We start from the raw sequence: 13,734 nt of genomic DNA on the forward strand, positions 1-13,734 counted from the left end.
AATAGGTGACCTTTTTCCTTTCAGCCAAAAAAAAAAAAAAATGTTGCAAGAGGGTTTACATTACACCAAACTAAGATGGTAAGCCATCTGTATAAGAACCAAAAATTACTGATAAAGTCCCAATAGCTGCCAAAGGAAACAAGATTCTGCCTCAAACCTCAACATGCCTCAACATAACTTGATAAAAAGAGAGAAATATGATGCTGTCATTGCATTACTGTCATTCCAAGAGGACCTTAGATTTTCCGCTCAAACTCAATAATTCTGTCAATGCAAGTACATAGTTTTCCCTCAGGACTCATGAAAACAGATGACAGATAAATGTACATGACATCTTTCACAAAAGTCAATGGTGGTGTTTGTTTCCAAAGGTTTCACTACACACTGCAATTTGTAAAATGTTCCTAAATGCAGAAAACTCAAGCAGTCTTTGAAGCACAGCTTACAAATAAACTCGTTTATTGGTTCGATGTATGTAATTGTTGCATTCAAATGAAGGTGAGCATTTCAGATCACAAAATCCCAAAGGAAAGTAAAGATACACTCAAAATTTCTGAATACATATATTGATATATAGTTTAGAGATATTAAATCAAAAGAAAAAAAATTAAGTATATTAAAAAAAAGAAAATATAAAATAGGGAAAAGGGAAAAGAATAAGTTAAAGAAGTTTTGCCAAAAAAAAAAACAACAGCAATCATTTTGGAGTTATATATACCATATATTTAGTATTTTCACATTTTTAAAATTCGACTCTTTCAATCTTTGCCTGCTGCTTTACAACCTCAATCAAATGCCCATTAAACCGTACCATAGAAGTTTGGCAATCAATTTAATTCTTTCTGTGCTCATAGTGGTTTCTCCATTTCTTAGCCATTTAAAACATTAAGCAGAAGAAAGAAAAAGTCTCTCACTGGCAAATGAGTTCCTGGTTTGTCTTCTCAGTCCTATCATTCTTAGCCAAGCATTTCTGATTAAGATGATCAATTTCCTGAAAACTGGTTAGTCAACTGAATGGTCAAATCAAGCTGGAAGAGTGGCTTGGGCACTCTGGAATGTAGCTGAGAGCCACTGAAATCCAACCAACTCACACCGGCTCTTCAGTTCTGCTCCTGCCGTTTGGAAGGGGGCACAAGATGAGCAGGCAGTTTGGCCGGAAGCTCGTGCCCCTCAAGCTTTACCTTAATCAGATGATTCGCAAGCGCAAACTCTTCATCATCCAGATAGCCATCTTTGTCAACATCTGCTAAAGTCCAAATCTTTCCAAGCACTGTGTTTGGTAGCTTGGATTTCGTCATCTCCTTCTTAGCTGTGGCACCAGATACCTTCCCATTAATTGGTGAGAGCGTGTAGAATATTTCATCATAGGATGGCTTATCACGGCCCACGATCCATTCCAGCTCATCAATGCCTTCACCTGCACCTTCTCCATATCCATGCCCAAATGGCCCATTCATGGTTCCCTCAAACGCACCCCCCTTCACTGACTGGTTGGTCATGGCAGCCTCCTCCTTACGGACCAGCGTCATGAGCTTAGCGATGTCTTTACCAAGCATGTCCTCCACTGCCTCTAGCAATTTTGGTTTAAAGGCGGGAAATTTGTTGAAGTCCTGAAGAACTAGCAACTCCTGCACACACACACACACACACACACACAAAAAGTTGTTTTGTGTTTTTTTTTTTAAAGAAAATATCTTTATAAAACTTTAATTCATTGGATAAAAATTCATAGCTTCATACCTGCATTTTCTTTAAATTAGGAAAGTCTCCTGGTGAAATGTTGTGCTCTTTCTGAATCTTTTCATATATAGTGCCCAAGTTGTTAATAAGCTCTTTCTTCTTTGAGTCTTTGCCAAAAACACTTGGCATCTCTTTCTTCAGAGAACTGATAATGTAAGCTTGTACCTAAAAGGAAAGAATTCAATGCACTTAAACTAAATACAAATTGCATTTGTCTCATCATTTTAGTGTGTCAGAACTACACTTCTCACAAGTATTAGGTTATTCCATAAAATGAAAACAAGAAGTGTTTTCACACTTATTCACTTGTTCACACTTATTGAGGTTTAAGGTTCACACAAATATACAGATAAAAGGCATTTTCATGAACCAACACACTGAACTTCAACCCTCACAATCAAGTGGGGGAAAAATTAAATAAATGTTTCCCATTTGATATATTTTAAAATGCAAGTAATTAAATATAAGTCACTCCAGTCTTCAGTGTCACATGATCCTTCAGAATTCATTCTAATATGCTGACTGTGCTCAAGGAACATGCATTGTTATTATCCATGTTGAAAACATTTGTGCTGCTTAATCATTCTGTGGAAAGTGTGACATTTTTAAGTATAAATAAATACACTTAAAAAAATATTATATTATAAATGCCTTTTCTATCATTTTTGATCAATTGAATGCATCCTTGCTGAATAAAAACATTTATTCTTGTATTTTACTGATACTAAGTTTTTGAATGCTAGTGTAAATGTGCAAAAATGTCAGTTTTACCTTAGCGAGTCGTGCTCTTTTGATCAGATCATTGAGTTTCCGCAGAGCTGCATTTTGGGGAAGACTTTGAATATCCCGGAAGAGGTCCTGCTCCTCTGCTTCAAACAGCTTCCTGTTATCTGCGATCAGAAGTGGCTGAGCCCAAAATGAGCCGATATACACTCGGACCACCTCAGGGGTGTTGATGATCTTCCCCAGGGACCACATGAGGGCACCATACACCCTCATCAGCTGCTGGGTGTTGATCTGGTCGGCTTTGTTCAGAACCACACGCATCTTGTCCTCATGGTTTTTCAGGGCCTTGATCACATCTGAGAACTCGTCAGAAATGTCCAGCTTGTGGGCGTCGAAGAGCAAGATGATTCTGTCCACTCGTTCTGCAAACCACTCAAGAACTGCAGCAAAGTCATAGCCTGCATTTGAGAGAAGTTAGAAAGACGTGCATTAGATTATATTAGGCCCTAAATCAAAGCTGATGCAAGATGCTTTATTATTTGAAAAGGAGGTTAGGGATAATGGATTTGATTAGTAACAGTATCATCTGATCTCAGTGAATTCACATAACTGTATACAGGAACTATACAGCCATGTATTCAGAGAGAAAGAGATCTGCTGATTGTGAAATCCTCAGTGTACAGAAACTGAAAGGCACCCATCATCATTGTGCACCCATTTCTTTTCAGTAGAGACCCTGTGGCAGTACTGCCAAGGTAATAATAAACAAAGAAAAAAAGATATTTTTAAGTAAAGAATGAGTGATTCTTTAACCTACAAAATCATGATGTAAATTGTATTTTTTGGACATCTATGAATAACTATAAACAGAAAGAAAAAACAACCAATAACAACAACTTGAGTGTAAACTCCAAAGATTTGGATCAAAAGAAACTATTAACCAAAATCAGCAATAAGACCATCAGAAGTATAAAAATACAACTGTATAAAACTGTATAAAAACACTGGATTTTTTAAATTTTAATCAAGAAAATTAAAATCAATTAAATGATTATATTTATTCTAAACTATTATATTTAATTCTAATACTTAAAATTAATAAAAATGTTCCAAAGAAAAAGAAGACAAACACTATTTTAACCTACAATGATTGTAACATAAATTGTTGTTTTTGAAAGCTGCATTGAAATTGCCCAGGAAGACATTTATGGGTAAACTACAAACATGAGGCTTACATAAATAAATCTAATTATAAATTAACACAATCAATAATTAATGTTTATATTCATTTTTAATTATTTTATGTTTTTGATGTAGTTCTAACATTTTAAATTAATAAACATTTACAAAAATAAAAATTATTTTTTAAAGTTGCATTGAAAATCTACACAACCCCTTCGTTTGAACAGAAATGATACGCCTGACCAAGGAAAACATTTATGAAATTCAGAGAGATAAACTGAAAATCATCAACAATCAATAAAAAAAAAATAATAATAATAACTGTAGCGGTCTGTAGATGCTTCTGGGAAAACTGCTTACATTTTCTGAGAAAAATCTCCCATGACCTTGTACCACACACGAACTTTTAGTTCCACATTTTAAACTAGATGTCAGCTGATGGCAATATTTCCAGCAATTCGCCGTAAACACACCTTCCCACATGGATGAACTCCTGTGGCAATAGTAGATGCAAGTGGCACAATGACATCATAACAGCAGCCCGGAGCAACACATGGAGCACAAAGACCGTTTGAGCTGCAGTCAGACAGAAATGCTCAAATAGCCTTTCATGCTTAATCCCATATAGCCACAGCTGCGAGACCGTCTGCTGTGTCTCTGCTGGGACGAGTGGTGAGGAAGCCTCAGGGTCTGTAGCATGACTGCTGTGTGTCTTTGGTAAGCAGGGCACCTTGATCTCAGTATCTGGTTACTGGCACAATGGTCCCCGGAAGGGACAAAAGCATCACATGACATCTTGAGACATATTCTGTAACAATGCCACATTTCTGTTTCTTAACAGTTGTGTCTTTGTGATCTGTATCTACAGTTGAAGTCTGCAGTGAGTTGACATGCGGGCCAACTCAGCATTTCCTTCTACTTCTTCCTGTTGAGAAGTAGAATGGAGTTCAAGCATATTTTAAGATAGTCAGGGCTGTAGCTGGGGTTAGCGGGGCACCAGAGCAGGTTGTACTAGTGGGCCCCGTGTATGAAATTGTTTAATTTGTATGTTCTATTCTATTTCTTTATTTGTGCTATTACACAAGTTTGTAGGTGTCCAGGTACAGAACCCAAATAATAAAATCTTAAATAGCACTGCATAGTCTTCACTGTAAAAATAAAATATACAGTCATACCAAAGTTTATTCAGACACCTTCAACATTTTCAAATTATCACAGTTTACTTGCTATAGTTTAGAAAATGGTAATAAAATATGACAAAAAAAACTCATATAAACTGTCAGAACAAATAATCTTGATAATGTCAGATTTCTTTGATAGAAATGTATGTAATGGACTACAATCAACCAAAAATTCTGACAACTATATGACAATATTTATTCAATAGTTGTTGACTAATTACCAAGCAATGCTTAATTTTGTTCAGTCTGTAGTGTAAAAAGGTTGCATTAGCAATTAAAGAACACTTAAGCAAAACATCGCCAGGTCAAAGTGTCTGAATATTTTTTGGTCCTAAATTGTTTATACATTTAACTGGTGGTCCACTGTACGAAGAACTTTTGGGTATAATATGTCACAGTTTACTTTTTTTAGCTATACTCACTTACATAAATTAATGTCCTGCACCCACTAGCAAAATAAATATAACAAATTATATCTGGTGTCTGATTAATTTGTGGTTTTGACTGTGGATTAATTCTGTTCCACTGTTTTCTTTCACTTTGTGCCCTGTGCTGAATTGGGCTCTTCAACGTCTTTATCTGTTTGCATGTTTAAACTGTGATTTGTCTTTGTTCGTTCAGGTGCAGGAGGATGCTAAGGAGAGCTCAGTTCAGTCAGTGAGACGCAGCTCCCTTCGTGCTCACTGAACACCTTGAGTAAATATTCAGTTGAGTTTTTCAAGTTCAACATCATGTGTTTGCATGCTTTAAACTCTTTTGTATGTTTAAATTGGCAAGGCTTAAAAACAAGTACAAGTGATAAGTTTTCATTGCCCGTCAACTATCCTCAGCCGGTCGGATGAGATCAGCCGTGGGCCCCTATAATAAACACCACCTTTCACCCCACTAGCGCCCCACTTTGTACAAGATGAAAAAATATATATAATAATAGTATGCCATCTGCGTACAGTTCAGATTTGCCAAAATGGGGCTATGCTGATTTGGAGAGAAAAATTGTTGAATAAAGTCGTTATTTTTGTTTTAGTGATTAATTGAAAAGTTAAGTGATTAGAACTCGATCCACTGCTCTTGCTGACTGACACACAGCCAAAGCCCCTCTCTCAGACAGCATGTGATGGAGAAAACAGATCTCTTTCGTGTTTTATTGTGCTTGAATGGTCAAATACGCACACAATTATCTCAAGAAGCCCATTGTGTGAATATTTCCTTAACACAGTTATGAGCAGTGTTGGGCATTAACTAGTTAAAAGTTACTCTAATAATATTACTTTTTGCAGTAACTATTATTGTAACGAATTACTTATAAGATTTTATAAGAGGACACCGGAGGTTAACTTAGGTCCAGGCGCGTGCGCCCGATGAAACCGTCTATATGAATTATGAGACCCCTATCAAATCAATATTCCATCTAGCTAGTAGTAATATATGTTAAAAAACACGGCCGCCTTTTCGTTAATAATTATATTTACGTTATACTATGATATCGAAACATATTGTTAGTGGTGTAGTAGTGTAAATAATATTACTTTTGAGTAACTAGTAACAAGTAAATAGTAAAAAGTAATAAAAAAAAAATGTGATTAATGAGCCAAACACTGGTTATGTGTTAAACAAACATAAACATTTGGTTGTTCAGATGTGTATCAGTATATTGGATCTGAGCTGTAGGTCTAATTTACCTGCTGCTGTCTGTCATTATGTTATGTGCACAAAATAAACCTAGCCTACTGTAGCTGAATAAATTAAAAGTTTTTTCATATTTATTTGTTCTATTTCGTTTGTAATTTGCTCCTTTTTCTTAAATTTAATAAAAATAAAATATATCAAGATTTCTCATCTCATGAAATAAGATTTTGCTCATATCTCTCACCCCTATTGTGGATTATTGGGCAACTCAACGAAACACATGTAAAACCTGAGTTGTATAATGATTAAACTTCTCCACCCACAAAAATCTTTTCAGTGGTTTTAAAAGAGGGAACCGGGAACAATGTGGTCAGGATTATTTTGGCACAGTAGTTGTATCTCTTATTAAACATTAGGCCAGATATTTGATTGCTTTTAGATTGGGGATTTATGCACAGTGAACAAACTTGGCTGAGCTGCTCTGGTATCCTGTTTTATTTCTGTTACATCTTCATTTTATGAAGTACAGCATAAATGACTCATATTAGTGGAGAAAGGATATTCAGATATTTTCTGTATTATAACACATCCACTTAAGACTTGTTGTACTTGATTTTCATTGCAAAGAAACAAATAAAGAGTTCACACAAAAAAACAGTCAGACTCCAAAGATTTGCATGGAATGAACTTAAACGCGCAGTATGGAATTTTTGGCCACCAGGGGTCACTCAATCAAAATAATAACATAAGACGTACTTTGATGACATTGGGAAAGAGCGTAAGGCTCATGGGAGTTGTTGTTCATTGGAACACGCGCTCTGTCGCTCCCTATCATTCCTCACTCATTCTAACTTAGTATTTTGACAATCACGTCTTTTCGAAAGGAGAGATATAGACGGTTTCAACGGCAACAACATAAACAAACGTTACTGCGCATGAGCGCTTTTGTGGACCTAACTTAACTTCCGGTAGACTTCCAAATAGAATCGATAACAACAGCCAAGTCCCTCTAGAGTAGATATTTTTTGATAACAAACAAAATGTTTGCTGCGTGGATCAGGCGGACTTAATGAAAATGCAAATTCATTATTTGCCAACAGTAGATGTTTTAAAGCATAGACATAAAGTGAGAGAAATAGAGGTTTCCCCAGTAATAGCTGTAAACAAAGCAGAGCTACGCTCATACGCTGCTATCAGGCATATAACATGCAGGTCTTCCTTCAGAAATACAGCCATATAAAAACACCTGTGCCTCACTTTGATATTTAAACATATAAATTTAAGGAATTATTATTATTAAATGTGCAGTACTTAACGTTACTCGATGAAGCCTTTTTGAAAAAAAAAATCAGTTTTAAAATTGTGGTGAGTCTCCAAAAATAAATAAATATATGGGAAACACATCCCACAGCAACTGCGTTTGTAGATGGCACCGCAGCCAGACCGATATAACGTTACACAACACAGACCAGGACACCGGAGGTTAACTTAGGTCCAGGCGCGTGCGCCCGATGAAACCGTCTATATGAATTATGAGACCCCTATCAAATCAATATTCCATCTAGCTAGTAGTAATATATGTTAAAAAACACGGCCGCCTTTCGTTAATAATTATATTTACGTTATACTATGATATCGAACAAGTTAGAGAACTGCATTTGAAGCTACTTTATTCAGCTAGATATAGAACAAATGTAGATTTACATGAGAGCTAGTCCGTCTGCGTTATACACAAGACATCATCGTTTCACAAAATATACGGATAGATACAGTTAGCTGAATGGATGCAAACCTGTTTATCAGAATGCAAGCGAGTTCGGCATCTCACTGTAGTTTCAGCTTGTCACGAAGCTCTCTCTATCTTGGAAATGCAACTCCAATATTTACCCGTGTCTTGTAGCTTCTCTTGTCCCAAAACCATCTCGGGTCATTTATTTCACCCGCACGTTTGCAGGCAAAGCATAATCATGATCCATAACTAAGTTATTGATTGAGGTTTAAATACGAATATAAATATAAAATATAATAGTCTCAATCAAGGCTACTACTTTTTCTTCTTCGTCTCATCTTTGTTTCTGTTCACCTTTGTATTTGGTGGTTCTGCAGGAAGTTAGATAAACTAGAGGGGTCAAAGTTTATATGACGCCATAGACGGGCGACAAAACGGAAATAAAGAAACGTGCCGTGTTTTCTAATTAAACTATAATTTTCTCCGGATTTGAAAGTTCATGGAAACTGTCGGGATGATGTAAGTACACAACTAAAAAATATATATAACATAGATATAGTGATTTCTGCTATTTTTAAAGCATAAAAATTACATATTGCGCCTTTAAGTATTTCACTAAAACATACTGACTAATAATTTTCTACAGAAAGTACACAGTATAAACTATGGCCCAATCCGATTTATACCCCTTACCCCTTCTTTTCCCCTATCCCTGTTTTGAGCATTTATGTGAAGGGGTAGAGGGAAGAAAGTCCTTCAAATTTTAATTACATTTTTTTTTTGGATTTATACTACAATCTTCATAATTCATATTTACAGTCCTATAATTAGTCCTATAATTAATTATGTTAAGGAAATTTACAAAGAAGAGTACTAAAATACATTAATGATGAAAAGGCAGAGTATTCTGTGTAGAAATGAACAATCAATTAAAAAAATGTCAGGATACAAATAAAGTAAATCTCAAAATGATGGATATGAGGGTGTATAAGAATTTTTGCATAGAATTTTATATTATATCATGCATTTTAATTTAATGATTTTCATTTAAAATCTTATCAAATAGAATAATGTTATGATTATAATTATTACAAATAAATGATATGCCAAAAGTCTGCTGACCTCTGCTGATCCTTTGTTTTTCCCCTGACAAGATCCCTGGAGTATCGATGATACTGATGCTCTCCAAAACGGGGTTGTTTAATTGAGCACACATAAACCTGCGAGGAGAGAGAGAGAGAGAGAAAGAGAGAGAGAGAGAGAGAGAGATTGTCATACAAGGAAAGTAAGTGTACAAGAGACTGTATCAGGTTTGGTGAGATTTTAAGTCAAAATATTACACCACTCTCTTCCTCCTCTTTCTTTTCATTGTCTTAAAATACTATAGAGGGCAAAAGTAAAAATATCTGACAAAATTATTTAACAATTTAACAAAAATCCACAATTTTATTCTTTTTTTATTTCTTATTCAATTTTTTTCTTTTCCCGTGCAACAACATAAATGTTTCAGTCAGCATGAGATTGGGAATTAAGTTCAAATCTCAAGAATATCAGTCTAATTCTGTAATAACAAGAAATGAACTTCGCTTATACAGAGATGTGGACTGTTTACAGTGATTAACGGCCTTTCTTCCTGTCAGCCTACAGCACAGCCCAAGCGCCTGCTAACAACCATAAGTGAATCTGTGTCACAAGACTGAAGCTTACAGCTAGAACTCTCTTAATGAAGCACAGAAACCAGTCAAGCTGTTTCACCAAAGACATCAACAAGACACACAGGATTAGGACATAGGTATAACTAACTGACTAACTAAAATATATATATAAATTATCTCCAATAGAGAGCTTTTTTAAAGGCAAATTTTTATTGCAGGCCATGACAAGGGACTGAAAAACTGGCTAATAATATTTTAAAGAAAACTGACAAAAACCAAAGGAGGCTTCATGATTACATCTCACTGTACCGACTGTTTAATAACACGCTTGAGTGTAATCTAATAACAAACTTTAAGAAATTAGATTTGGAGACAAAGAACAGTACATGCAACACTGTAACAGCTTACCAACCCTTTTCCACCGGGCAAAAAAAAGTTCCTGGAAGACGCAATATAAATTATCATAAAGTATTATTAAATAATAAATATAAACTGGAATGATAAATTAGGTTACTAAGTATTCTTTTCATAAATAAATGACAAAATGTGCTGAATAGTCTGCACTATTTAAACAAATTCCCTCTAATGCAAAACAGAGGAACTTCTAAAATGTACATATGCACATTCTGACATATTCAGAGGTCTGAAAATGGAACCAGTTTATCCTGCTTTCATAATCCATAATATCACAGTGACCACAAATAACCACATGACCAACACTAAGAGTGGAAAAAAGGGAAATATCTTCAGAATGAAATCCCATTATTATCATTTTGTGGGTTTTATGGTTCTCTGGTTGAGACCAAATACTCAATTCTACTGCATCAGCCTTGAACTTTTTTTTAAACAAGCATATGGCAGAGTGCTTGTAATCCCAGCCTGCTTCAATCCACTCGAGTGAGCCTCAACATCGGACACCACCCAGAAATCTGCTCCAGTTATTTTACGGGGAATGTAGAAGTTGTTCAGACTGCCATCACATAACATCACACATGTCTTGCACGTGCGCTGAAGGTCCAGGTTAGGTGTTGTCTCATGTACTGTAACTATGTGATGGTAGGTACGTTATTTAAGACAAACAGAATAACAGCTCAAGGCAAACTCCAGTTGAAGAACATGGCCTGTGTGACACCTGTTCTCAGCATATGCCATGATGACTCAATCCAAGACACTCGGAAACTGACACACAACTTTCCAGAAACTGAACAATGACTGAGTAATTGTGAGGTCATAATTAAAAACAAATAGGTACTTTACAGTTCCCTTTGTCTAAGTTACAAAAAAGACATAAAAATGCAATTAATGTAAAAAGGATTTCTTTTGATGAACATTTTTATATAAAATATTTTTTCTTTAAAAAAAATTATTATATTATTATTTAATAGATTATTATTGTTATTTTATTCACCACAATTCAGTTTACCAAAGTCAGTGACAACCAACATGCAAAAAAAAAAAAGATCTGTTGCCACGTGACAGGAAAACCATAAAACAGAGAACAAATTTAGACCCTCATAACTATTTCAAGGTTAATTTAAAAAAAAAAAAATAGTATAATACAGTATTATATGTTATAAACAAATTGTGTCTGAAAATATCAGCTATTTTAAAGGCAAGTTTTTGTTAAGCTCCAATAGAGCAACACAAAGAAATTATATATAAACATAGTTGTTTTGCTTTATAGTTACACTATTTGACTTTTTTTTTTAGAGTCAAGATATTTGTAGAAAATCTATGAAAGTTTGTTTTGCTTTAGTAATCAACAAATGCAAAAAAGTCAAAAATTTGGCACTAGTGTTTTAAACTAGGTCAACTCAATTTATCAATGGCCCATTAGTCAAACCTTTGCCAGAGGTCAAAATAACTGAGATGCTGGAGTCCGCAAATGCACTTTTCTAAAGGTCAATGAAGTGACACGTACTTGAGCGTGATTTCCTGCTTCACAAAGAGAGTTTGAGCCAAACCACACCTGACACTCCCTATAAAGTCACATAAATGAGCTTTTTATCAATGGACCCTTTATGTTGATAAATGGGCGTATTACCTATTGAGGAAAGCGTTTCCAAAGGCGTTGAGTTTTCTGAAAGGCTTTTTCGGGTCCACGACCAGCGCATTGCCAGGTATCATGCCCTCCTGTTCGCCGTGCATAACCGCGATGAAGGAGTCGGTCGTGGGCTCGGGGCCTATCCTCATCCCGGGGAAATCCTGCTCCATCAAGTGCCTAATGAAGGTGGTCTTCCCGGTCGAGTACTGTCCCACCAGCAGCACCATGGGCTTGTTGTCAAAGTCGGCATCTTCTAAAGCCGGTGAATGGAAGTCGTGGAAGTGATAGGTGTCCTCCAAAGGGAATAGTTTGGTGCGGTAGAGGCGCTTCAGTCCCTCCGACACGTTTTGGAAAAGTTCTGGGTCTTTCTTCCCTTCTCTATTAGACCAACTGAACATGATGGTCGATAAACGGCGATTCTAATTCGAAAGGATTCGACTTCTGCTTTCAAATGTGCGCCACAAACCCAGACAACAACCTCCCGTCGAAAGTTTGCCTGTCCCACCCCTGTGTGCGTTACAGCAGCACCTCTACGAGACCTGACGCAGTACTACTTCCTTCTGACAAACCCCCTGAAGCTGTAATGCAGTCAGAGACAGTTGCAACACTCCCCTGTGACTGTGCGTCGTTTAGATGAATTCTATTCTAATCGGATCTCAACTTTACTTTGCGGTTTGCATGCGGAAACCTCATACTTCATAATAAAAGCCACGTTGCAAACAAAAGCATTAATATGACAGAGGTAGCATTGGACCATACATTATAAAATATTGAAATGAAATATGGAAGATAAAGACAAAACCATTAAACACCGAAACGCTGTGGCTACGTGGCTCTTATTTCTAAATGTATTTAATTTAAATGTATTTACATTTTTCAAGGTAAAACATAGTTCACTTTAGATATATCAGATACATTATAATACATTATACATTATATTTTCAGGTACATTATAATACACAGCAGGGCAAAAAGGCATCCGATCCTTTAGAGAGCGTAGGCACAGCACTTCCGGCTTCCGGTACATGTGGCTCTCTGAAGGTAACAGCTCCTCCACTGGCACTTCAATACATTTCCACATGGAGTGGCTGTTACACCCAGTGAGCACCAAGAGCAGCCCTTAACACTTCTTATGCTTGTCCAATGTCCAACCAATTTTATCCTGTTAAAGATAAGAGATCCATGCTTAGAAGAAAAAAAAATAACATAACCAATAAAACAACACCCTGCTTGTCACAGCTACAAATAGTCGTTTGATTTGAAAGGACAGAGAAACTCTGCAGGTTTTGAATCTGATGTTAGTACTGCTATTTATTTGCACTGTTCAACCCTTCATTAGCTCATCTCTTCCTTATAAAAAGTCAAGGACTTTGACATATTGAACTTTACCCAAATTACACCTTGACTATTGAAAGTTATAAAGTCAAAGTCATGATAAAGTAAACTTATTTTAATGAAATCTTCCCTGTGTGTCCTTACTTTGTTTAATACAATAAACATTAAAACATATTCTTTGTCGACTAGCCTACTAAGTATTTAGAGATGTTCATTCAGAGTCATCTGGTTATCCAAATTCTTCCCAAAAACTAAACTGCATTAAGTAGCCTGTATACTATGTACACTTTCCAAAGTCCCATAAATACTAAATAAAATACTTATAATAACTGTAAAAATAAATAAATAAATAACTCACCTTTGTTCTCCTCTGTATCAAAATGCAGAAAGAAACTAGGGTTGAAGCAGCATGATGATCCAATAAAGCACACGCATGACTGGAAAAGGGTGAAAAAGCAAACAGTGTAAAGCGTAGCATGTGTGATCTCTTGTCATTCAGTAGAAGAATGCCCCAGA

The 13,734-nt window shown here is 35.9% G+C and overlaps 1 protein-coding gene across 1 annotated transcript; it reads right to left on the bottom strand.

The window, feature by feature from the left end:
• Positions 1 to 442: 442 nt before the first annotated feature.
• LOC128027515 (EH domain-containing protein 1-like) lies at positions 443 to 13,717 on the bottom strand. Its single transcript, XM_052615198.1, has 6 exons — positions 13,577 to 13,717; positions 11,884 to 13,045; positions 9,307 to 9,404; positions 2,512 to 2,924; positions 1,741 to 1,905; positions 443 to 1,628 (listed from the first exon to the last, which is right to left on the bottom strand). Exons 2-6 carry the CDS (start codon positions 12,279 to 12,281, stop codon positions 1,101 to 1,103), a joined length of 1,602 nt encoding a protein of 533 aa, XP_052471158.1. The 5' UTR covers positions 12,282 to 13,045; positions 13,577 to 13,717; the 3' UTR covers positions 443 to 1,100.
• Positions 13,718 to 13,734: the final 17 nt, after the last annotated feature.

This window comes from Carassius gibelio, chromosome A14 (genome assembly GCF_023724105.1).
Source record: "Carassius gibelio isolate Cgi1373 ecotype wild population from Czech Republic chromosome A14, carGib1.2-hapl.c, whole genome shotgun sequence".
Lineage (NCBI taxonomy): Eukaryota > Metazoa > Chordata > Actinopteri > Cypriniformes > Cyprinidae > Carassius > Carassius gibelio.